This window comes from Onychostoma macrolepis, chromosome 02 (assembly GCF_012432095.1).
Source record: "Onychostoma macrolepis isolate SWU-2019 chromosome 02, ASM1243209v1, whole genome shotgun sequence".
NCBI lineage: Eukaryota > Metazoa > Chordata > Actinopteri > Cypriniformes > Cyprinidae > Onychostoma > Onychostoma macrolepis.
In genome coordinates, this window is record NC_081156.1 from 16,151,896 (window position 1) to 16,179,750 (window position 27,855).

The following is a 27,855-nucleotide window of genomic DNA, read 5'->3' on the forward strand; positions in this document are numbered from 1 at the left end:
CCTTTCAAACTTTTGTGTAGTACATTTTGTACATGTGTGCTTTTATTCAGCTGAGTAATCCTAGTGGTTCATGTGATTCCAAATGGACAGAGAAGAAGAAAAATTGTGGCAAAAATCAAGATTGGCATCTACGAAAATCAATTGTTCTCCGTGATTCAGCACAGAAATAAAACTACAAACATCAAAGAACACTGAAGAGACAATGTGTTGCACTTTCAAGAAATACACCAAATTCTCCAAGGTAAAATAAGTACCTATTTATTAACATGAATTTCACATTTACAAGTTTAACACAGAAAACGAGATATCCAGAACCATTTGAGCGTTCACCTTCTCATCCATTAACAGTGATTCATCCGACACTTCCTCAATCTGACCCGCGAAGATTCTACTCTAAATGACAACATGACACTGAAGAAGAAAATAAGACTCATACATCTTTCTCAGTTGCAGAGATTACCAAGTGTTTCAAACATTAGGTAGAGCACTAAAATACTATCATCTGCAATTTCTTCAATGAAACAAATAAGACAAACCAACATTTCTCAATGCAAGCACTTTGTACAAATCAGTATCACATCTAAATGAACAAACCTTTATGTACACTGAGGTAAATGATCATATTTGTCCAAAGGAGGTATGCTTTGACATGAATTATTTTTGTGTTTTGCACTGTAGTGTTTTTTAAAGTGATGTTTCAGCTCTTGTAAGAAGCTTCAATGTCACCAAAAACCCAAACTACATTTACACCAACCACAGAGTAGGCACTCAATGTAAAAAGGCTTCTGGAATGACTAATATATAAAGCAAACTGAATTTGAATAGCAAGATTTGTCTGCACATAAACCATAACCTTGGAATGAAAAAAGAAGAACAAAGGTATGACTTTAAAATGCAGGAAAGAGTTACAAATACAGATGGAAATACCAATAATTTGTGACTTTGCAGAAAGCAGAAATCTTTATAAAATCGAGGCACTTGTATTGCATCATGCACTGGAGAACACAGTGAGATTGCATATCATAGTGTAAGCGTTCCTGCCTCCTGCATCATTTCCTGCCTTTTTGAGCAGGAACTCATTCATTCATCCAGTTAATGCAAATGTGGGTTGCAGAACAGTTTGGTGCTATTGTAGTGTGACCCACTTTTAAGCTCAAATTGAAAATACTGAATGTTTAACATGACACCAAAGTGACCGTGGAGTCATACATAGTAAGATTTTTTTATGTTTTTCTTTTCTGCTCACCAAGCCTGCATTTATTTGATCCAAAATACAGCAAAAGCAGCATTATTGTGAAATATTTTTACTATTTTAAAAAAGCTGATTTCTATTTAAATATATTTGAAAATGTAATTTATTCCTGTGATCAAAGCTAAATTTTCAACATCATTACTCCAGTCTTCAGTGTCACATGATCCTTCAGAAATCATTCTAATATGCTGATTTACTGTTCAAGAAACACTTTATTATTATTATTATCATCAATATTTAAAACAGTCGATTTACATTTTTTTTCAGGATTCTTTGATGAATAGAACGATCCAAAGATCAGCATTTATCTTAAATACAAAGCTTTTGTAACATTGTACACGATACCATTCCAAAGCTTGGAGTCAGTATTTTTTTTGTAAAAATTAATTTATAAAAATTCATACTTTTATTTAGCCTGAAAAAATTCTACTAAATGTTTTTTGAGCAGCAAATCAGAATATTAGAATGATTTCTGAAGGATCATGTGACTGGAGTAATAATGCTAAAAATTCAGCTTTGAAATCACAGGAATAAATTACATTTTAAAATATATTCAAATTGAAAACAGGTTTTTAAATAGTAATAATATTTCAAAATTTTACAGTTTTTGCTGTACTTTGGATCAAATAAATGCAGGCTCGGTGAAATCTTACTGTTCAAATACTTTTGACTGGTAGTGTATACATATAAAATATGTACACTGACACTTTAGTTAAAGTAAATGACAGCAAAAAAAAAATTAAATAAACCCATGAAAACTGAATCTTTAGAAAATATTTGAGCTGGCGAGGTTGTGAATATCTAGAGAAATCTAGACATTTGTTTCATTCTTTGTAACGTTCTGAAGGCTGCTGGTGATTGTTGACTTTGTGTTTCTAACAAAAATCCAGAGTGATGAGGAGTTAGGAAAAAATCTGTCATCAGTTATTCATTTCAAACCTGTATGTCTTTTGTTCATCTTTGACATAATAAAACTAAATTCCATTTAGTCCATTTTACTGTAACTTTGACGCTTCAAAAGTTCATAGACATCGTAAAATAAATCCTCATGAATCAAGCAATTTAATTCAAGTCTTCTGTAAAGACACAATCGCTTTATATGAAGAACAGCACGATTTATAATCTCATCATGAACTTTTTACACGGTTACATGGACTTCCAAAGGAGGGACTGAAATCTCTCAGATTTCCTTAAAAAGATCTTAATTTGTAGTATTTAAGTCTTATTAGTTTGAAATGACATGAGGGTGAGTAACTGATGAAGATTTTCATTTCTGGGTGAACGATCCCTTTAAAGTAGCCTGGTTAACATCTTCACATCCTCATCTTCAAAGAGTGTCTTTGGTACACAGAGATTTCCACCTGACTTGACTGTTAAAAACACCCCAGAAGAGCCTTTCGGTTTTATATTTGGCTGTAGAAAATCAAAACAGATTTCTTTAAAATGTCTACAGACTGTCTAAAAAGTTTTGAGATCACATTCATTGACTTTTAGCACTCGTACCTTCCAGCTATGAAAAAAAAAAATCAATCATTAAAGGAGCACTTATTGCTTAGCTTGACCAAATACAGACACACAGTTACACAATACATTCACGAGATTGTGCTCAAAGACTGGTGCTCAACTATATGCATGAGGTCACAATCAATATGGTGTTTTTTACTGATCTGAATGAATCTGACTCCATAAAAACAGCACGTACAGCAAAACTGGATAACTCAACCCAAGGAACATGTACAGACTATATGCACAGACAAAAATACAATAGATAGGTCATAGTCAGCGTCTTTCTGAGCTACATGTGTCCATGTTCTCTTAAAGGGATAGTTCACCCAAAAATAAAAATTCTGTCAATAATTACTCGCCCTCATGTCGATCCGAACCCTAATCAAAAATATCTTAATTTGTGTTCCGAAGATAAACGAAGGTCGAAGGTACGGGTTTTGAAGGACATGAGCGAGAGGAATTATTGACAGAATTTTCATTTTTGGGTGAACTAACCCTTTAAAGCCTCAAGGTGCATGAATGAACTGTAAATACTACAGAAAAATACAATCGGTTCTTCATCACGACAGCACCATTCTTTCAAATGTGCATAAAAACATACACATCCTTATTACATTAACACAGATGTGCTGTAGCTAAGTTGGCCTTTGTACAAATGGCTTTTGATGACTAACCCAGTTTTCTGGCTGGTCCCTTCAGGCTCGCTCTTGGTCTCTGGAAAGAGAGTACGGTGAAGTCGCGAGCCACGTTATGAAATCAGGTGAGTCTTTGGAGTTGCTGCTACAGCAATCAGCAGAATATTATTCTTTTTACTTTCAATGTTTTCTTCAACTGATGAGTTGTTTGCAAACAAGTGCTTGGTGTAAATCCTATGTCGGTTGTAAAGAGATGTAGTGACTTGATACCTATAAAGATCCTTTTTTACCAAATATGGTAAACAGGACTGTTTCAGAGCAGTGGCACTTCCTGGGACAAACACTGCAGCATGTCATTATGTACAGTATTTGTTTCTGTGTTAATCTACACGTGAATATACGAGCATACAAGCAAGTCAGATATGTACAAGACAACAGGCTATATACAGAAATAAGTCCAAAAGGCTCAAGGCCAATTTGAAAAGCGCATCAATGACACCGAATGGCCATCTGTGGTTGTTGTTTGGTGACTCACCAGATGAAGCATAGCTGGTAAAGTTTGTCTGAGGTGGTCTTGCATGATGAGGAGGTATCTGTTCATGGACAACAGTGAAACAACACCAATCGTTTCTGGTCCCTCGATATTCCTGATTGAATAAACCTCCAGACCGGATGTAGGTCCCTCGCTGTCCTCTCTAGATGAGTGGAGGGAGTGGATAGGCAGTGTAAAGATGATGAGAGTTTTGCTCTAGATCTTGATGCCTTCTTGTTGACTGAGCTGGGAAAGAGACTTTTTCACACGCAGCGCGGTGAGGCGAGCGCCTCCGTTGGCGTACCAGCATTCCCTCATGATCTTTGCCATCACACGCAGGGCCTGCGGGCAGGAGGACACAGATGCTATTACAGGTATAATTATTATGCTATACAATTTCCCTAACCTTCTTTTGCATCTCTTGCATACATGCACAGAGAGAATGACTGTTAAAACTACTGAGCTTTACCAGCCATATATTGCTGTTACCAATCATTTATTTATTCAGCATTGGTGAAAGTCAGGAAATCTTTGTGTGCGTCCATATGCATTGAAATATGCATGATGTCCAGTTCTGAGCAAGTAAACTCACAAAACAGTCTTTGCACTCATGAGTTGGCAGTTTGAATCAGACTCAATGTGAATCGTTCAAAGCCCTTACTGAGTTTACAACGGACTATTGAGCTGCAAGTCATTTTTTTTTAATTCAAATTGACAATTTTGAGATTTACATCAGCCTATTTACTGTTGTTGATATGACAGCATGTAATTAAAGATAAATATTAGTGCTGTCAAACAATTAATCGTGATTAAAGGCATCCAAAATAAAAGTTTTGTTTACATAATATGTATGTGTATTGTGTATATTTATTATGTATATATATATATATATATATATATATTATATATAAATACACACACACACATCCATGTATATATTTCAGAAAAATATGTTATGTTTATATATTCAATATATATATACACTATACTATACTATATATATATATATATATATATATATATATATATGCACCAATATATATTCAAAATATATACTGTATGTGTGTGTATTTCTACATAATAAATATACACAGCACACACATATATTATGTAAACAAAAACTTTTATTTTGGATGCAATTAATCGTTTGACAGCACTAATAAATATTCATGAGTTAGTGCTGATAGCTAATACTCAAATTATTAACATGTTATTTTTGTTAATTGAAAAAAAGCTGAAATTAATATAAATATTCGAAGAAGAAGAAGAAAAATATTGCCTTGGCAATTGAATAAAACAAATTAAAATAAAATAAGCTGAAGTACTAAAATGATCAAAATTTAAATACAATTAAAAATGATAGAAAAACTACTAAAAATGAAGTTCAATTTCTCAATTGATCCCTTCCTCAATTCGAACAGCTGAGTCTTTAGCCATTTTCAAAAATCATCTAAAGACGCATCTTTTTCGCCAGCACCTGACCAACTAATACTAACACTTACCTATTCTATCTATTTAAAAAAAACGTGTACTGTGCTGGACTAACAGACTTGTCATGGCACTTGCATACTGCTGCACTCTCGATGGTCTGATTGCTTCTATTGTTCTCATATTGTATGTCGCTTTGGATAAAAGCGTCTGCTAAATGATTAAATATAAATGTAATGTAAATGTAAAAGCTAAAGTAAGAAGCTATGACCTCAATGAACTAAAGCGCTTCTGAACGACCATCTTTATCAAGTAATGTTGTAATTTCTCAGCTCAGGTCATTTGGCTCCTAAACCTTTTAATTAAAGAGCCACTGCCTCCCCTGTCAATTTTATGACCCTATAGTACATTCATAACTTTGCCAAACATAAGCATTTGTTTAATTACTTAAAGTCATAAAGAAAACTTTATAAGGTTAAGATGAAAGAAATCATTGCATTTAGTCTCTTTTGAAAATCCTGAACATTTAGTTGGGTTTTTAATGCAGAGAGCATGAAGCATCTGCTGTGGCCTTCTCTCATCCTTTTCATCACACATCACCGTCTAGACAGCTCTTTCTACGCACCTGTGCATACAGAAAAAACGAACAAACTTTAACTCAGGTGAACTCAGAGTTTAATAAGCTTTTGAAACAGATGAACTTTCAGAAAGTAATCCACGTGAATCAGCACTTTGAAAGAGCGAGGTGCACAAGTTCTTTGGGTCACATCAGGACTGAATGTCAGGGTGTCATCTTAATTACACTGTCTGTATTTAACAGAAATGACAAGAGTTCTCAGCTACATGGAAGTCACATTCAAAATCAATCAGAGTTGTAAAGAGCTGTGTTATTAATTTTTTTTGTGACTTGGCACATTCATCCTCGCAAACCCAAGCAATTCTACTTTAGAAAGATGAAAATAACAAAGTTCCTCTAAAGTAGTGGTGGGTGATCTGATGATTTTATATTGTAATCGATCTCAAAGATGTCCACAATCTTTTTTTCCAAGCGAATCATAGAGATAGTGACTCTTTATACCCTTGTAATAAAGTTTGAAAAACTATTTAATGTAAGGGCTGTGAAATGTTTTGCTTTTATTAAGATACAACAGGACGTGAAGTGGGAGAGAGAGAGAGAGAGGGGGGCTGGATCGGGAAAGGTCCTCGAGCAGAGATTCGAACTCTGGACACCCGTAACTCAACAGCGTTATATTTCGGTGCACTTGCTCACTAGGCTATCACGCCATGAATCAAATTTCAATTGGAGTTTCGATTTTGGCTTCCAAAAATTCCGAAAATGTGATAATCAAGCTAAAACAATCATTGTGCTGCATTAAGTTCCTTTACTTTAAATCAGTGTGCTCCCTAAAAGCCTTAACTTAATGCCAGAATCAGTCAAATCATGAAAAGTGCCTGTCATAAAATACAGTGTATATGCGGATCATGACTGTTCCCCAGGAGCTTTCTGTGTGTAAGCTTAAAGACGGAGCAGAACAAGAACAAGCAAAGTATACTTGGGGTTTCAGACTTTCACCTAAACGGTCAAATATACACATCAATGTATGTGTGAAGCACTAACTACAAGAAGTGTTTCACTGTAGTCATTGCTGCTAATGGAAGCGTAAACAATTACTAACTCCATGGGGTAATTACTTTTTCCACACAGGGTGTAAAAGAACTTTCTTAATAAATGAAAAACTTAGCCTATTACTGTGTTTTTCATTTTCAAAGGGTCACTTTTATGCATTCATTGCAATGTTGTTACTGTTAAAGGAGACCTATTATGCAAAATTAACTTTTATGAGGTGTTTGAACACAGATGTGTATCCACAGTGTGTGTAAACAACAAGCCTATAATGAAAAAAATCCACCCACTTCTTTTTTTTTTTGTAATCCCCATAAGAGACATAAGTCTCTCCAAAAGAGCGTTTCCAGATTTCCCCCTACTGTGATGTCACAGTAGGGACAAGCATAGATATGTATAGGTAGATGCCACATTTGATTGTCCAGATACTTGACGCGTCCTCCATCTTAGAACCATCTATGTCGTCACTCACAATAACAATCAGTGAGTTTCAAGATGCAACAACATTGTGCAGCATCTGGTTGTAAAAACTGACTAAATTTAAATTCCTGAAGAAACTGGATAAACTTTCATACAGTACCTATACAAATCTATGGGGACAAGACCTGCCCATGGTGATGATCTGCCCTAGCATAGATCCCGCCATGAATGAGCCACACACAGTCCGCTATGTTTAAATCATCGGCTAGAGCAGCTAGTGATATGTGTCAGCTACATAAACATTATACGCAGTGGATTAATTTTATTCATGAAGGGAATGTGTCCAAGAAAATAGCTAAATTCGTATATGTTTGCGCAAATCATCACAAGACTGCTTTACAAACAAGGGTCATTAAAACGCAGGACTTGCACAGAAGTTGATTCTCAAAGATGGATCAATACCAACTGTTCGTGATCCAACTTCACATTCAGGACACATAAGTACCTCACTTTGTATTTTGTTAAATGTTTGCAAATAACCTTTTTGAATGTGAATGTTAACATCAGAGCCATGTTATTTTTAACCGAAAATGCTCACCATCAGTTAGGGCTGTGACGGTGGCAGATTTTTACCACCGCGGTGGTAATTATATATATATGTATATATATATATATATATATATATATATATATATATATATATATATATATATATATGATTTTGAAACAAAATATAAATTAATGCGGGCGCCTCAAACATCTATTAACAAATGTATCCTACGTTTTTATTTTAGCACTTCCGTCAGTGAACATGGCAACAATCAGCCTGCAAAACACTAGGCTATCAAAGAAATAATACAGTTAGCCTAAATAAGAAAGCAGCCTAAATAATTTGTAACAACTTTAATCATATGCTGGAAAATCTGCGTTGGCCTGATAACAATTAGAACGTAAACACTAGGCTATATAAAAGCCAAGGTAGGCTTAAGCATTAATGTTAGATTATGATGTTGGTGTTACGATATTTTCAGCCACACTGAACACGCATTCAAATGGTGTGCTTGTTGCACAAATGCATTTCAAATGCAGTCCAGCATGGTACTGTAATAGGATGCCACCTGTGCAACAAGTCCAGTCGTGAAATTTCCTTGCTACTAAATATTCCACAGTCAACTGTCAGTGGTATTATAACAAAGTGGAAGCGATTGGGAATGACAGCAACTCAGCCACGAAGTGGTAGGCCACGTAAAATGACAGAGCGGATGCTGAGGCACATAGTGCGCAGGGGTCACCAACTTTCTGCAGAGTCAATCGCTACAGACTTCCAAAGTTCATGTGGCCTTCAGATTAGCTCAAGAACAGTGCGTAGAGAGCTTCATGGAATGGATTTCCATGGCCGAGCAGCTGCATCCAAGCCATACATCACCAAGTGCAATGCAAAGCATCGGATGCAGTGGTGTAAAGCACGCCGCCACTGGACTCTAGAGCAGTGGAGACGCGTTCTCTGGAGTAACGAATCACGCTTCTCCATCTGGCAATCTGATGGACGAGTCTGGGTTTGGCGGTTGCCAGGAGAACGGTACTTGTCTGACTGCATTGTGCCAACTGTGAAGTTTGGTGGAGGGGTGATTATGGTGTGGGGTTGTTTTTCAGAAGCGGGGCTTGGCCCCTTAGTTCCAGTGAAAGGAACTCTGAATGCTTCAGCATACCAAGAGATTTTGGACAATTCCATGCTGCCAACTTTGTGGGAACAGTTTGGGGATGGCCCCTTCCTGTTCCAACATGACTGCGCACCAGTACACAAAGCAAGGTCCATAAAGACATGGATAAGCGAGTTTGGTGTGGAAGAACTTGACTGGCCTGCACAGAGTCCTGACCTCAACCTGATCGAACACCTTTGGGATGAATTGGAGCGAAGACTGCGAGCCAGGCCTTCTCTTACAACATCAGTGTCTGACCTCACAAATGCGCTTCTGAAAGAATGGTCAAAAATTCCCATAAACACAACCTTGTGGAAAGCCTTCCCAGAAGAGTTGAAACTGTTATAGCTGCAAAGGGTGGGCCGACGTCATATTAAACCCTATGGATTAAGAATGGGATGTCACTTAAATTCATATGCGTCTAAAGGCAGATGAGCGAATACTTTTGGCAATATAGTGTATCTTGCCTCATTATTCCACCACCAAGCAAGCGGGTCTTCACTGGCCTCCTCTCGCAAATAGAAACTGGAAAAGGCTCTTGAGATATAAAGTACTCGCCCATTTAACACTTAACGCGCCACACCGCTCCTGTCTACACAGGAGCTAAAGTCTGTCTACACTGGACAATGCAACCATTAAAAATAATTTGAACTTTGTGTCAGCACGTCATAAATAAAACGAGGCATCAGTTTACTGTCTGGGATTAGTCGTGCAGCACCGCATCCAGTGTAGACAGCATCACTGATTATATGGTTTTTATAGTATTTTGTCACGCCACTTGCGCGACACAGAGGTACTTATTTATCCATTGTGGTAATTTGCAGATCATGTTGTTGCTCAAGTGGTGTTTGCGAACCCCTGGTGGCTCGTGAGGGAATTGCAGGGGGTTTGTGAGTTGGTACAGGGTATGCCTACGAATGTATACCATTAGCAAATTAATAAATAAATAAATAAATAAATAAAAATTAAATTAAAGAGTTTTTGCAAATAAATGTTACAGGTTTATACAATTGTCATGTAAATGTAAAATCTTAAATGTATAAAAATAATTCTCTTTTTGGAAAACTGTATTTAAAAAAGTTTTGTGGAAAAAATGTAATACATTGTAAATTAAAGTAATATGAATTTTTTTAATTTTCTGAGTGTAATAATAACAATAGCTATATAAATATTACTGAAACTTTAAAACTGATAAAAATAGTTTTTAAAGTTAAGCATGCAAATGTGCCATTAAATTGTTGAAATATTTACTTAAAATATCAGGGGGTACTTTAAGTAAATAATTTATGTCAAAGGGGTTTGGCTGACAAAAAAGTTTGAAAACCCCTGCTCTAGATGAATAGTAGGCTATTCTGTACGTTTGACTCGTGTACGATAATTTTCTTCCAAATACGATGATCTTGAGCTTCTGGTACGATACTTGGGCATTTCCAATCTGGCAGCATTGCCCATTTAACACTTAACACGCCGCACTGCTCCTGTCTACACAGGAGTTAAAATCTGTCTACACTGGACACGACAAAGCAACCGTTAAAAATAATTTGAACTTTGTGTCAGCACGTCATAAATAAAACGAGGCATCAGTTTACTGTCTGGGATTAGCCGTGCTGCACCGCATTCAGTGTAGACAGCATCACTGATTATAATGTATTGTGTTCTACTGACTACTGTATTTTGTCGTGCCGCGCAATGCCTCTCGCGTGAGGTGTAGACACGGTGTAAAGGAAGCCATGGCATTTGAGGTAATTTGTGAATTTTGTGAATTAACAGTCTAAATAAAACAATTTACAGCTAAATGGTATATGCTATAAATACCGTATTCAATTGCAACTGTTACTATTATTGCACTTGTATACAAAACTTTGTATTTTATGCCTGTTATAGAGTGCGTGACATCAATTGACCGTGACTCGATTGTCATGGCGACCGTCACAGCCCTACCATCAGTATAATTCATAAACGCCCCCTTTATTGCTTCTTAAAAATAAGTAATGACATAGCTCTACTCTAAGAATACAGTCAGAGACAACAGTAGCTTTAGCCACATTAGCCGTACAGCCAGGGTTGGGAAGGTTACTTTTAAAGGTGCCAAAGAATGGAAAACTGTATTTACCTTGGCATAGTTGAATAATAAGAGTTCTGTACATGGAAGTGACATACAGTGAGCCTCAAACACCATTGTTTCTTTCTTCTTATGTAAATCTTGTGAATAAAAAAGACCACTGAAAAATAGGCGAATCAGATCCTAACACCGACTGTGTTGTAACAGTTGGGATCACTAATAGTTACGCCCACAACATTTGCATATACACGCCCATGTTCTAGGCTAGCCGCCAGCAAAACCATCAGAAGTTCTGCAGGTATCGTGAACAAACAAGCGAGAACAACAGCGTAAATGGCAGATCATGAAAATAAATGTAATGTTCCAGGCTGTGCAGGGGATGTGAAGTGCAGGGATGGGTTGGTGTCTGTATTCAGAAAGGCATGGAAAGCAAATAACGCGTTCTAATAAAATAACGCGAGCCACTAAAGGGACATGGTTAGATCCTTGCTAGCGGTAGCCTGTTACATTGCAGTACGTAAGATTTCACTTACCATATAAACAGAGTAAGGAGAGATGACTGAGGATGATGGCGGATGATTTACAGACCCTGAGCACAACTGACAAGCATCTGATCTTGTAAAATGTGTGGTAAGTACTGCCGCTCCATAGTATAAACAGAGTTCGTGCCCATCGCGAATCTCGAAAGTGAAAGTAAAAAGCGATCGTGCATTTGAAAGCAGTTTCAGTGCCCCGCATATTAATAGCGGCTCCCTGATGTTCGCATTTTATATACAGTAAAATTACCCGACAATATAACTGCGAGAGAAAGTACTGAAATACATATTTTCCTCCCTGTGTTTCCTTCCTGCTGTGTGAGCTACTGAAATGAGCAACACTGTGAAACAGCCAATCAGAGCAGAGCTGAACATTATTATTCAAGACCCTTACAAATAAGCCAATAACAGACCATTTAATTCTAGGGAGAAATCCTAGGGTTGTAAATGCACATGTAAAACCGTTTCTGGAGAATTTTTGCCCATACCTAAGCCACATACCTTCTATGTAGATATCAGAGAACAATTTAAAATATTGTATCAATGCATTCTATGGCACCTTTAAAATATATTCTGTTACAGTTACAAATTACTTAATTCAAAGTATTCAGTAAGGTAATCAAGTACCACAATATAAATACGGTAAAAGTACCACAATATAAAAGTAATGTAAAACTCGATAAGTGATATATGTAAATAAAGTCAAAAAAGCAATATCAAAGTACTTTTATTTATGACTTTACAATTAAAACTAATAAAAACTATAGTAAAAAGTATTTGAAACTATTACAAATCGTGTCTTGTTTCATGTACAAGGAAAAAATAAATATAGTTTATACACAAAAAAAATTACACCACATACATATTAGTCTATTTTAAAATAAGCCTACATGTTGAAATGTATGTGAAATGCTGTGATCTTTCTTTATTTCATTGACTGATCCTGGGTGTGGGGACGTGTTAATTTCCACATTTTCCAGCTCATTTTCCGCTAGAAAACTTACACACAACTGCATCGTAATTAATTTACTGTAGCAGCGTCTCAATTATTTAATTAAACGCTCCTTTCCGCTGATTGGTCAGCCAAAGATCAACCGTGCCATCATCAGTACTTCTGCAGTTCCGCGCTGCAGAATAGTAGTCCTCCGCTGCTGCAGGTGTACGGATTTATAACCGTTTTATTGCAACTACATTTCCTCTTTTTCTCATCAAACAAGCAGACTAATGAATAGCTCGACACAACTCGTGCCGAGGCAGTCTCTAGACAAGGCTTTTTTCTGTGTAGACCAGCGGTTCTTAAAGTGATCCGCGAAATAATTTGCTATAGCCTACCATATTTTTCAGACTGTAAAGTCACTTTTTTTTTTTTTTATCATGATACATACAGTGATTTTTTTCCAAAGTGACTTATATGATGCATTTAAGGCCAAATAATCTAAATGTAGACTTTTAAAAGTAGGTGCGTCAAGTATCACTGTGGATTGGTTCGTGTGGTGGCGTGCGACAGAAAGATGTTCAGGGAGACCAATACGTACCAAAAGTGTTGCATGCTGTTGTTTTCTTTATTTTTCAAAGGCATGACATTTTGTAGTTATTTTGAATGTACTCAAAAAAAAAAAAATGATAGAGTATTTAGTTATTTCCCCTGTTGAGGAAAAAAAAAATACAAGTGAACATAAATTAATACTCAATATTAATTAAATAAACTGCTTTAAAATGACTGCTGCATATTTCCTGTGCACTGCAATACTGGTCTGTGCTTGACTGTAGTCCCGTGTGTCTGCTTATTGATTTAACCCATCGCAGTGTATTGGAACTGTGTGAACTAGGGCAACTCACCTGTTATAGGCTATAGGTACCTTCTTTTTTCGAAACACACACACACACAAAAAATATCTCGCTCGCACTTGTCCATTTAATGCCAGAGAATGCTCTCTTTTTTTTCTTTTCTTTTTGAAGCGGATGCAAATCTGTCGTAAAATAACTTGTGGTGTATATTCCAAGCGTTCTGAGGGTATATCATATGGGTTTGGTGAGAAACAACCAAAATGGCAAGTTTTTACTTTTCTTAAAATCTCACATTCCTATGTGCGAGTGGGCAGCAGCTTGCGCCGCGCACGAGCGCATATTTTGAGATACAAATTCTAATCAATTTTAATCAAATACAAGACTACATTATAAAACTCAGGAGAGTATGTATTTTAATATCTCTGTTCTCCGGTTGTCAGTCATAATGACAGTTTCTTGCGTGAACGTTATAGGCCTATTATACCCAATTGTATTCTTTCCTTTTCGTATTAGTGTTTAAAATATTTATTTTGATATTAATTAAGTAATTATTTACTTAATTAAACAAACAATTAAGCAGGGTAGGGTATAACAGCTGTCATATCATACCCAGCCATGCCCAGCTGATGCAAAGAATAGAATTTATATCTACACAGAAGCAAGCCCAGTCTATAGACAACCAAGAACGAATACATTTGTTGGGAAGCTTTGAGGTCGTTACCATTAAAGAGAAGTGATGAGAGTTCACATGATCCATCTGGCATGTAAACAAAAGTTTTGTATAGATTTATAAAACTTTTTGGAATGGCATTTATAACGTGCTTAAATTGTTTACGTTCAGTAGCTATTTAGAACACAAGTCACTGAAGGATAACAAACTCCTCATTCAATAAATGAAGAACTAGCCTAACCAAACACCCCTTTCAAGCCAACCAAGAGTACATAGATATATAGCCTAAATAGCCTGTTGTTCTATATTGGGGTTCTGTGTGGAATTAAGGTGTGATTATATAATCTTTTCCAATACAGCAAAACCTGTTGGTGTCTTTGTTTTTTTTTTTTTTTTCTATCTTTTCTTATCTGTGCTTCTCATCCACTCTGCACAGTGCAGCTTCACACTGATTTAACTCTGCACAGCTAAATAAAACAGGCTTGGTGCTGATTAAAATTTCTGAAATAAATATTTCTGTAAAACGCTTAGTTTGCACAGAAGAAAGCCCGATCTAGAACCTGCCCCGTACAGTTTAAGAATCGGTATACTGATACAGCAGCAGAGGACTATTATTTTCTTGAACGGAACAGAGGAAAGACGGATGACGTCACGGGTTCAGATTTGGTTGACCAATCGGCAGAAAGGGGCGTCTCATGACCGCCCACAAGGGGAAAACGAATTTTGAAGTCGTTTATCCGTTTTCTACCCCGTGAACCAAAAAATGAGAATCGAGCCAAAATCGTAAATCGAGCAAAATTGTTTTTGCGCTTCTCTGAACAAACGAAAAAAGGCGCCGTTTTCTCGTTTTTCTACTATCAATATTAAATCAAAAAACGAATGATCAGATGATACACGGACCTACATGGTCTCTTTATTTCCTTCTCTCTTTTATTTATTTTTTTCTCTTAAAAGGAGAAACAACAAAACAATTCCCAGCCTTACACAATCAACAAAATCAAAACCCAAAGAATAAACAAAATACAAAATGGCAACAATAAGAGGATCAAATTGGCTCACTTAGACTACAAGTCTTAGGTTAGTAGTAACCATCTCAGCTATTTCTAATGCAATCATGGAAACTTAAAACGTTCACATGTGTAACACAATATACAACCATTAACAAATCAACCTTTAGTGTTGTCACAGCATCTCACCACACCCTATTAGCTGGGGTACTATCTCACTAAGTATGAGTGCCCTTACAGCAGCAAAGAAGACCCAATGAAAACAAAACCAATAAACTTTACAATATTCACAAAATCAAATCAAATAAAAATAAAGAAACAAAACAAAACACATATATATACAAACATTCAGTACTGGGAAAACAGTGGTCTAATACACGATCAGCTCCCAGATAAGTCCGGGTATTATCAGCCACATGAAAGGGGAAAAAGCCACGATAAGAGACGAAGTGACCTTCGATGCCAGGCTTGTTGCCGGGTATTATCAGCAACACACACAGACAACACAGGACAATACAAGCCGTGTACTCTGTGTGCAGCTGCTCTCCACGCTCACACCAGTACAATGCCAAACAACCATGTGCAAAACACACAGTGTCGCGCCATACACCATTTAACTCATATGGGCGGAAGTTACGTGACACACATCCTTCCGTGACGTCACCAAAAAAAAAAAAAAAAAACCAAAACCAAGCAAACCCACTACACATGTATTCCGTTACTCCCCAACCCCATGCTAACAAGCACATTCAGAAGGGCCATTTGCAAACATTCACAAAATATAAAGTGGCTACTTGCATGTTTTGGATATGAACTTGGAACACAAACAGTTGGTATTGATCCATCTTTGAGAATTCTATTTGCTGTGTGACATTCTCCTGTTTTGTTGTTACTGGATTATCAGAAGCATGAGCTTTAAAGGCTCTGTCCTCCTCTGGAAGGGGGGGCGGGAGCAGCAATTCATTTGCATTTAAAGAGACACACTCAAAAACAGCGTGTTTTTGCTCCTACCCAAAAAGGTAAATTTTGGTATAATGGTATAATAAACGATATAAGGGGTATTTTGAGCTGAAACTTCACAGACACATTTTGGGGACACCTGAGACTTAAATTACATATAATATGTCCCCTTTAACTAAAACGGGAATTATACAAATTGTTTTCATTAACTGAAATCAAGCTGAAACAAGATAAGTATTAGATAGAAAACTTGCTGAAAATTAAAAATGTTGCCTTGGCAACTAACTTAAATTAGTTTAAGTTGGAGTACTAAGATTATTAAAACTAAAATGGAAATAAAAACAAATTAAAGCTAAAAGGAAATAACGGAAACTAATAAAAATGGCAAAAGTCTGAAAATTCAAATGAAATAGTCACTAATTCAAAATATATAAACAATAAAAAATGTATAAATAAAAATAAATAACACTAAAGGGCTTGGGTTGAAGATCTGATGGCATTCAGTGTAAACATTTGAAAACAATTCAGAAAATCAGACAGGGGCCAAATATTTTTTTTTTCACAGCATGGGTCCCAGTATTTAATCTAGCAGGTCAGTTTAGGCCTGATCTAATAAGCTTGTAGCTCTGCATCTGCTTTCCTCCCAAAAAACGACTTACAAAATGTGAAAATCAGAAAACAGCCTTTTAATATTGGGCAGAACTATCATCAAATGTGTCTTTTACGTCGGCAAGCTGTGATAGCTCCGCAGACGCTTAGTTAGATTAGAGGGTTTTTACGACTGCAAATTGGATGTAATCGAATTTTCCCTTTCACAGCAGTGAAAAGCGCTTCATGATAGAGTGAAAAAAGAGTGCCACCTCCACTTATGCTGATAGTGTAGAACAAATGCTTGAAGAAATCAGAGGAAGAGCAATTTAATATAGATCAACAAGATGAAAATGGGCAGTTTGGGGCGAATATATAATCTACAAACAAAATCATCCACAGAGAAAGGAATAAAGCTGAAGAAGTGCTCACCTCGCAGCTCTGCCACCTGTTAGGGATGTTGGCACGAAGCTTTTGGTCACACACTACCCGCTTCATGTCCTCTATTGACGGATCAGACGGTACAAGGTCATAGTAGGGCAGCTGGTAGTCCTCATGGATGCCTGAACAGAGAATGTAGACCACAAGAGCATATTTATATACGCTGTTACAATAAAAGACTATCATTTCTAGGAGTATTGTACCTACTACTGAATATAACACAAAGTAGGCTCCAAAAACCAATCTGGGATTAATTATAATACAATATAACATATTACATATCAATTATATTCTAATCAGATAATAATAATAATAATCATTTGCATTAAGTTTTAATGCAATTGATTTTAAATTAAACTACAAAAAAGTTTTTTCATTATCAGTCACAAAATCAGTCATTGTCATACCTCCAATTGAACACCTGCGAGCAATTTCCCAGAACACCAGTCCCAAGGCATAGATGTCTGCCCTTTTAAAAGACTCAAAGTGCTTCATGTTTATGGAGTCATCCAGCACCTCAGGAGCCATATACCTGTGAATATGACAGATGACATTAGAAATCCCTCAGCTTAACATTATTTTCACCCCTTTATCTAAACATCCATTTCATCCCATTTGGTTATGGTTGCTCATTTAAACTTTACAAAACAACCCGCAGGTATGAACTACACATTTTCTGTGAAGAGCATGACTTTCGGTAAAATATGCTCACAAAATCTTTAACAATTTTCAGTATTACTCTTGCCTGGGCTTAAATGAATTGTGACACTGCCAAGCAACTTTATCTGCTGTTTTTATTCAAGAAATTACCAAGATTAAAAACTGTGGAAACTGGGAAACATAATCAAGGAAATCAGGTATTAAGATCGCATTAATACAGAGATTCATCTCATTAGAAAGTGATTATAAAAGATAATATTAGTTTTTGCAAAAAAATGTAAACCTGATGGGGAAAAGCAATTTTAGCTAATCAAAATCCACAATTCTCAAAGCAAACGAACTGGGCTGCGTTTCCCAAAAGCATCGTAAGCCTAAGAAGTTCGTAAAAACGATTGTACGACTGATCTTAATATTACGGTCCGTTTCCCAAAAGCATTGTAACTTAAGTAGCACTTGAAAATCATCGTAGATCTACGAGTACTCTGGAGTAATCGTAAAGCCCTACGTGCATCGTAAGAAGACAGAATTAGGAGGTCACCTGCAGGACAATCGGCAGATTACACTTTTAACTTTATTCAAGTGCAATGTGATTATAATTAAAGCTTTTGATTGTACTTTATTGCACACTTTATAATCTTTTTTAAAATTATTATTCATATAAAATGAAATTAGGCTAAATAATTAAAAAGGGCAGATAACAAAAAAAACTAAACAAAACAACGCATCTAAATTAAATGACTGAACAACAACAACAAAAAATAATAAAAGTAGAGTAGGAAATGCTTCAAAGACTGGGAAAAATAGGGATAAACTCATAAAAATCAGTCAATGGCTTGATGACAGCTGTCTGGAACGCAGCATTAGGTTAACATTTCAATTAACGAGCGTGTACTACAATTACGAGCCATTCTATAAATTGACATTTCAGCACTTGACCAACGGATAGCGACTCCTAAGTAGCACTTAAAGCACGGCTACGTGTGATTGTGTTAAGTGCATTTTTGGGAAACGCACGTGAAACAATAATGAGCGTTCGTAAAATGACTCGTAGAAAACGCTTAAGCACTAAGATCAATCGTTATCAATCTAAGATCAATCGCTTAAGCGCTAAGATCAATCGACCCCGGCCCTGATCATTCCATATTCAACTGTCCTGTCATTGTAATGCAATAAATCCCATAGTGTTGTATTGATGAAATTATGAAATGAACAATGTATATTACGATTTGCTAGGACCACAACTGATTTCAGTAATTTAACATAAAAAAATTACAGGTAACTACTCTTAATGTCACTAATACTAATTATATAAATACATAAAGATTTTTGGTAGGTGTTCACTACAAATCAACACACAAATTGCTGTAAACATCACTAAAATGTCTGAGAAAAAATAATAAATTCAGTAATTTTGGGCTGCAAAAATCTGAAAAAAGTCCAGCAAAATCTTGGAGGGATTTCATGCGTGTCATGTGACACACAGCAGCCACGATATCACTGTACGTGTTCACCATATTAGGAAATATCTCGATTCTCAAATATGTGCAAGTAAATGCATTCTGCAACTTTATAGATTGTTATTTGATCAATTAATGGTGATGGGCAAAGTAGACTAATAGTGTAATCTATTAACTACACATAAAACACAGACTTTTTACTTAAGTACCAGATATGGGTGTCATGCCATAAAATGTTTTTAATACGACTGACTTTGTATTTAATGTGAATTTAATAACAATAGGCCCTATTGTACGTTACTAATTATAACACTTCTATTGTACAGAGAGTAGGCTAAAGAACATTACATTATCAAATAAGATTTTCATTCAGTCTAGCCAGAGTTCAGGCACTCTCAAAAACTCCCATTAAAATCACTGAAGCTGTTTACACTGTAAAATGAATATCTTACTTACATTCGTAAGCGATCAAGGGAACAAAACACAGTGCTGTGCAAATGCGTCTGTATCTGGCTCAGCGCCAGCCAAAGCTCTAACGCAGATTTGAATTTAACAGCTGATGCAGTGAACAATCTAATCACACCGGTGTGATTGTATCAAATATAAAAAATATTATTCTGCATTTTTTTGTCTTTTGGAAGCTGTATTCAAAATCCACTTGGCTCAGAAATCTGAGGGGGCACGTTCCCCCTCACTTTGAATGACCATGACGCCTCAGCTTATTGTATTCATATTGTATTGCAAACAGTTTTGCTGCTATTGAGGTGGGATACGGGTAAGATTAGGGACAGTTTGGTGGTATGGGTAGGTTTAAAGGTGGGTTAAGGTATAAGGGATGAGTCAACAGCGTAATTATAAATGTAATTACAGAAATTAAATTACAGATGTAATTACATGCAGGTATTTTTTTTAAATATAAGTATAATATAAAAAGATGTATGTACACAATAAGTGCATTGTATCAAATGATTAATTTAAATGTATGCATATAGTAGTTAAGGCCACCTAATATAAATTGGGAGCAAAAAAAAATTGTTGGATAATATGGCAGATAGCAACAGTTGCTAAGGTAGGATTGCTTAAGGCGGAGCTTTAACAGTTCAGCTGCTGAGGGTGTCTTTTGGGTTGCACAGTGGCCTAGAACACGGTTTTCATTTGAAAACATGAAGACGGAGCTCATTCAAGTGAGCCCTAGGGGGCAGAAGACTGTGAGGGAGCACTTTGACATTCAAAAGTCACAATCAGTTATCATCACAGCAGGACATGGTAGCGGGTGTTGTATACTGGAATATATGAATGTCGGTGTGTGGGTGTCACAGCCTGTCACACCCAGCAGTAGTTTAGGTAAGTGTGTGTGTGTGTGTGTGTGCATGTAGTATCCAGGGGGCATAGAAGAGAATGGGTGCACCGCTGAGAGCTTCTCGCTGTAGATTCGATGTGACACACTCCTGTGGTGACAACAGGGGGAGTGGCGTCCCTACAGCACTGTCCTTCACACACACATCTCACCCTCTTAGTGTCCTCCGAGTCAACTCAAGAACTCAGGCCTGTTGAGGGAGGCCGAGAAGTGAGGTTCCACTCTCAACAGAGTTTTCAACAGAAAAAAAATGCCTTCATAATTGTTTAGCAGCAACCAATGATGTGTCAATGACAAATATTAGTTTAAAGAAAAATATAAAAAATATAAAATATAAAAGTTGGCATGGGGGCAACAAAGCAAAGCTGAAAAAGCAAGAAATTTTGAAAAGATTCAGCTGGGAGAACATCTAGCAACTAATTAAGTTAATTGACATGAGGTCTGTAACATGATTAGCTATAAAAGGGATGTCTTAGAGAGGCAGAGTCTCTCAGAAGTAAAGATGGGCAGAGGCTCTCCAATCTGTGAAAGAGTGCGTAAAAAGATTGTGGAATACTTTAAAAACAACTTTCCTCAACGTCAAATTGCAAAGGCTTTGCAAATCTCATCATCTACAGTGCATAACATAATCAAAAGATTCAGAGAAACTGGAAAAATCTCTGAGCGTAAGGGACAAGGTCGAAGACCTTTGTTGGATGCCCGTTGTCTTTGGGCCCTCAGACGACACTGCATCACTCATCGGCATGATTCTGTCATTGACATTACTAAATGGGCCCAGGAATACTTCCAGAAACCACTGTCGGTAAACACAATCCACCGTGCCATCTCCAGATGCCAACTAAAGCTCTATCATGCAAAAAGGAAGCCATATGTGAACATGGTCCAGAAGCGCCGTCGTGTCCTGTGGACCAAGGCTCATTTAAAACGGACTGTTTCTAAGTGGAAAAGTGTTCTATGGTCAGATGAGTCCAATTTGACAATCTTGTTGGAAATCACGGACGCCGTGTCCTCTGGGCTAAAGAGGAGGGAGACCTTCCAACGTGTCATCAGCGTTCAGTTCAAAAGTCAGCATCTCTGAAGGTACGGGGGTGCATAAGTACATGCGGTATGGGCAGCTTGCATGTTTTGGAAGGCACTATGAATGCTGAAAGGTATATAAAGGTTTTAGAGCAACATATGCTCCCCTCCCGACGACATCTATTTCAGGGAAGGCCTTATGTATTTCAGCAAGACAATGCAAAACCACATACTGCAGCTATTACAACAGCATGGCTTCATAGTAGAAGAGTCCGGGTGCTGAATTGGCCTGCCTGCAGTCCAGATCTTTCACCTATAGAGAACATTTGGTGCATCATTAAATGAAAAATACGTCAAAGACGACCACAAACTCTTCAGCAGCTGGAAAGATATATCAGGCAAGAATGGGACCAAATTCCAACACCAAAACTCCAGAAACTCATAACCTCGATGCCTAGACATCTTCAAACTGTTTTGAAAAGAAGAGGAGATGCTACACCATGGTAAACATGGCCCCGTCCCCACTATTTTGAAATGAGCTCATGTTGTGCATAAAATTGTTAAATTTCTCCGTTTAAACATTTATGTTATCTATGTTCTATTGTGAATAAAATATTGGCTCGTGTGATTTGAAATTCTTTTAGTTTTCATTTTATTCAAATTTAAAAAATGTCCCAACATTTCCGGAATTCGGGTTGTAAAACACATGCAGAATTCATGAGTAATGGCAATTAATCGTACACATATCATGAAATTAAGCATACAACATTTATCTTGTTTAACACATTAATTTTGTCATTATTTGCTACCTCCAGCAAAGTAAATCAAACGACTCTAGGGTTATTCTCACAAAACTGTATTTTCTGCAAGCTTTTTTCAAGATACATTTTGATGTCTTTCCAAAAAAGGACACTTGGAAACTCCAAAAGGACACCAAAGAACCAAATGACATAAGGAGTCCATATAATTGATAAATGTATACAAAAAAAGCACACATTAAAAAAATAATAAAAATACTGAATAAAATTAAAATTCATTTTAGATACCCGTGATCCTGAAGGGCGACGAGAGCATCGGCGCTGTCGTGCTGCACGCGGGGGTTAACGACACCAAGCTGCGGCAGACGGAGACACTGAAGAGGGACTTCAGGAGCCTGATCGAGACGGTACGCAGTACATCGCCCGCGACGCCAATCATCGTGTCAGGACCGCTTCCCACGTATCGACGAGGACACGAAAGGTTCAGTAGACTTTTTGCTTTAAACGAATGGTTATTGTCATGGTGTAAAGAACAGAAACTGCTCTTTGTTAATAATTGGAATCTTTTCTGGGAGCGTTCTAGGCTTTTCCGTGCTGATGGCCTGCACCCCAGCAGAGTCGGAGCGGAACTCCTGTCGGACAACATCTCCAGGACGCTACGCTCCATATGACTAGTAAGCCAATTCTCAAATAACTGCTATGATGGCTTTTGCTCTACCCTCCTAAATGACAGAAGTACTTGCGTTGTCCAATCTATACAGACTGTATCTGTTCCCCGAATAGTGAGGTCAACATATAAATTTAATGTAGGATCTAGAAAAAAATCTGATCGTGATTAAACCTGAAAAATGCAAAATAAATGAACAAAAACAATTTCTAAAGCTTGGGCTCCTAAACATTAGATCACTCGCACCCAAAGCAGTTATTGTAAATGAAATGATCACAGATAATAGTTTTGATGTACTTTGTTTGACTGAAACCTGGCTTAAACCAAATGATTATATTGGTCTACTCCACCAAGCTACTGTTATAAACATGAACTGGTCTTGGGGGTGGTGTCGCTACAATATACAGTGGGGCAAAAAAGTATTTAGTCAGCCACCAATTGTGCAAGTTCTCCCACTTAAAAAGATGAGAGAGGCCTGTAATTTTCATCATAGGTATACCTCAACTATGAGAGACAAAATGAAAAAAGAAAATCCAGAAAATCACATTGTAGGATTTTTAAAGAATTCATTGGTAAATTCCTCGGTAAAAGAAGTATTTGGTCACCTACAAACAAGCAAGATTTCTGGCTCTCACAGACCTGCAACTTCTTCTTTAAGAGGCTTCTCTGTCCTCCACTCGTTACCTGTATTAATGGCATCTGTTTGAACTCGTTATCAGTATAAAAGACACCTGTCCACAACCTCAAACAGTCCAACTCCAAACTCCATCATGGCCAAGACCAAAGAGCTGTCAAAGGACACCAGAAACAAAATTGTAGACCTGCACCAGGCTGGGAAGACTGAATCTGCAATAGGTAAGCAGCTTGGTGTGAAGAAATCAACTGTGGGAGCAATTATTAGAAAATGGAAGACATACAAGACCACTGATAATCTCCCTCGATCTGGGGCTCCACGCAAGATCTCACCTCGTGGGGTCAAAATGATCATAAGAACTCTGAGCAAGAACTCTGGGCCCGTCTGAAGTTTGCTAGAGAGCATTTGGATGTCATATGGTCAGATGAAACCAAAATATAACTTTTTGGTAAAAACTCAACTTGTCGTGTTTGGAGGAGAAAGAATGCTGAGTTGCATCCAAAGAACACCATACCTACAGTGAAGCATGGGGGTGGAAACATCATGCTTTGGTGCTGTTTTTCTGCAAAGGGACCAGGATGACTGATCCGTGTAAACGAAAGAATGAATGGGGCCATGTATCGTGAGATTGAGTGAAAACCTCCTTCCATCAGCAAGGGCATTGAAGATAAAACGTGGCTGGGTCTTTCAGCATGACAATGATCCCAAACACACCGCCCGGGCAACGAAGGAGTGGCTTTGTAAGAAGCATTTCAAGGTCCTGGAGTGGCCTAGCCAGTCTCCAGATCTCAACCCCATCGAAAATCTTGAAAGTCCGTGTTACCCAGTGACAGCCCCAAAACATTACTGCTCTAGAGGAGATCTGCATGGAGGAATGGGCCAAAATACCAGCAACAATGTGTGAAAATCTTGTGAAGACTTACAGAAAACGTTTGACCTCTGTCATTGCCAACAAAGGGTATATAACAAAGTATTTAGATTAAATACTTATTTTCCACCATAATTTGCAAATAAATTCTTTCAAAATCCTACAATGTGATTTTCTGGATTTTTTTTTTTCTCATTTTGTTTCTCATAGTTGAGGTATACCTATGATGAAAATTACAGGCCTCTCTCATCTTTTTAAGTGGGAGAACTTGCACAATTGGTGGCTGACTAAATACTTTTTTGCCCCACTGTATAGTGATTTTCTCAATGTTACTCAGAAAACAGGATACAGGTTTAACTCATTCGAAATACTTCTACTTAATGTTACACTGTCAGATATGCAAAAGAAATCTCTCCTATTTCTTGCTCTGGCTACTGTGTATAGACCGCCAGGGCCATATACAGAATTCCTAAAAGAATTTGCAGATTTCCTCTCAGATCTATTGGTTAATGTTGATAAAGCGCTAATTGTCGGAGATTTTAACATTCACGTTGATAATACAAATGATGCGTTAGGACTTGCGTTTACTGACCTAATAAACTCTTTTGGAGTCAAGCAAAACGTCACCGGGCCCACTCATCGTTTCAATCATACGCTAGATTTAATTATATCGCATGGAATTGATCTTACTGATATAGATATCGTACCTCAAAGTGATGATGTTACTGATCATTTCCTTGTATTGTGCATGCTGCATATTACCGATATTAACTATATGGCTCCGCGTTATCGTCTGGGCAGAACTATTGTTCCAGCCACCAAAGACAGATTCACTAATAACCTGCCTGATTTATCTCAACTGCTCTGTGTACCCATAAATACACGTGAACTAGACGAAATGACTAGCAACATGGGCACTATCTTCTCTAATACATTAGAAGCTGTTGCCCCCCTCAATATGAAAAAGGTTAGAGAAAAACGTACTGCGCCATGGTACAACAGTTATACCCATTCTCTCAAGAAAGAAACTCGTAATCTTGAGCGCAAATGGAGAAAAACTAACTTGGAAGTTTTTAGAATTGCGTGGAAAAACAGTATGTCCAGCTATAGACAGGCTCTAAAAGCTGCCAGGGCAGAGCATATCCACAAACTCATAGATAATAACCAAAACAATCCAAGGTTTTTATTTAGCACAGTGGCTAGACTAACAAATAAACAGACGCCACCCAATCTAAATATTCCCTCACAGTTTAATAGTAATGACTTTATGAATTTCTTCATAAATAACAAATGTAGGTTCTACACCGTCTAGTACTTCAGTTTCATTCACCGCTCCCAAAGAAAAACTGCAGTGCTTTACAACTATAGGACAGGAAGAACTAAATAAACTTATCACTACATCTAAACCAACAACATGTTTATTAGATCCTGTACCCACTAAACTACTGAAAGAGTTGTTACCTGTAGCAGAAGAACCGCTTCTCAATATTATTAACTCATCGTTATCTTTAGGTCACGTCCCAGAACCATTCAAGCTGGCGGTTATTAAGCCTCTTATTAAGAAACCACAACTAGATTCTAGTGAACTGGCAAATTACAGACCCATTTCAAATCTGCCGTTTATGTCTAAAATTTTAGAAAAAGTTGTGTCTGCTCAATTGTGCTGCTTCTTGCAAAAAAATTATCTATAAGAATTTCAGTCAGGTTTCAGGCCTCACCATAGCACAGAAACTGCACTTGTTAAAATTACAAATGACTTGCTTCTTGCTTCAGACCAAGGCTTAGTGCTGCGTTCGACACTATAGACCATGACATACTCATAGATCGATTACAAAACTATACGGGTATTCAAGGGCAGGCTTTAAGCTGGTTTAGATCCTACCTATCCGATCGCTACCACTTTGTTTTTTTAAACGGGGAGTCATCTCAACTATCACCAGTAAAGTATGGAGTACCACAAGGATCTATCCTAGGTCCTCTGCTATTTTCAATATACATGTTGCCCCTTGGTGATATTATTAGAAAATACGGGATTAGTTATCATTGTTATACTGATGATACTCAACTATATATCTCAACAAGACCAGATGAAACTTCTGAACTATCTAAGCTAATAGATTGTGTTAAAAATGTAAAAGATTGGATGACCAATAATTTCCTCCTATTAAATTCAGATAAGACCGAGATATTACTTATTGGTCCAAAAAACAGTACTCAGAATCTCTTGGATTACAATTTGCAACTAGACGGATGTACTGTTACGTCCTCTAAAGTAAAAAATCTGGGTGTTATATTAGACAGCAACTTGTCCTTTGAAAATCATATTTCCCATGTTACAAAAACAGCATTCTTCCATCTTAGAAACATTGCCAAGCTTCGAAACATGCTACCTGTTTCAGATGCAGAAAAGCTAGTTCATGCATTCATGACCTCTAGACTGGACTATTGTAATGCACTGCTAGCTGGTTGTCCTGCATCTTCAATAAACAAGCTACAGATAGTCCAAAATGCAGCGGCTAGAGTCCTTACCAGATCAAGAAAATATGATCATATTACCCCAATTTTACAGTCTCTGCACTGGCTACCTATTAAGTTCCGGATCAATTACAAAATATTATTACTTGCCTATAAGGCACTAAATGGTTTATCTCCTGCGTACCTAACTAGTCTTCTACCACGCTACAATCCAACCCGCTCCCTAAGGTCGCAAAATTCTGGACTTTTGGTAGTACCTAGGATAGCAAAGTCCACTAAAGGAGGTAGAGCTTTTTCACATTTGGCACCCAAACTCTGGAATAGCCTTCCTGATAACGTTCGGGGTTCAGACACACTCTCTCTGTTTAAATCTAGATTAAAGACACATCTCTTTAGCCAAGCATTCACATAATGCATCTTATAATCTTGTACTGCATTTATATCTGATCAAATGTACATTATAATTCTTTAGATTGGGTTGAACAAATCATTTTTGCTTGAATAGAACAGCAGCTACGCTAATTATGTCTCTATCTGTTTCTCTGATTCTGCTACGGGATGTTACTAGGAATTACTGAAGCGTCAGTCTGGATCCAACCCTTAAAAAGATCCGAGATGACCAAACACCCGAGAAGAGATGATGGCAACACCACGGAGGACCACGGAGGATGCCAACCCTCAGACAACACATAATTACCAAGTTAAGACTGTCATAACTTAAATATATTGTCTTTCTTCTGTGTCTATGTGTATATGTATGTGTATATATATGTGCATGTGTGCGTATATGTATGCATATATGCGTATATGTAT

At 37.2% G+C, this 27,855-nt stretch overlaps 1 protein-coding gene across 1 annotated transcript in view; it reads right to left on the minus strand.

Annotated features, from left to right (window-relative positions):
- Positions 1 to 242: 242 nt before the first annotated feature.
- Positions 243 to 27,855, minus strand: part of tgfbr1a (transforming growth factor, beta receptor 1 a) — a 62,991-nt gene continuing 35,378 nt past the window's right edge. Inside the window, exons 7-9 of the mRNA XM_058747690.1 lie at positions 17,557 to 17,681; positions 17,141 to 17,271; positions 243 to 4,267 (exon numbers count right to left, since the gene is read on the minus strand). Of these exons, the coding sequence (XP_058603673.1) occupies positions 4,142 to 4,267; positions 17,141 to 17,271; positions 17,557 to 17,681 (382 nt within the window). The 3' untranslated portion in view covers positions 243 to 4,141. The remainder of the gene's footprint in view (positions 4,268 to 17,140; positions 17,272 to 17,556; positions 17,682 to 27,855) is intronic.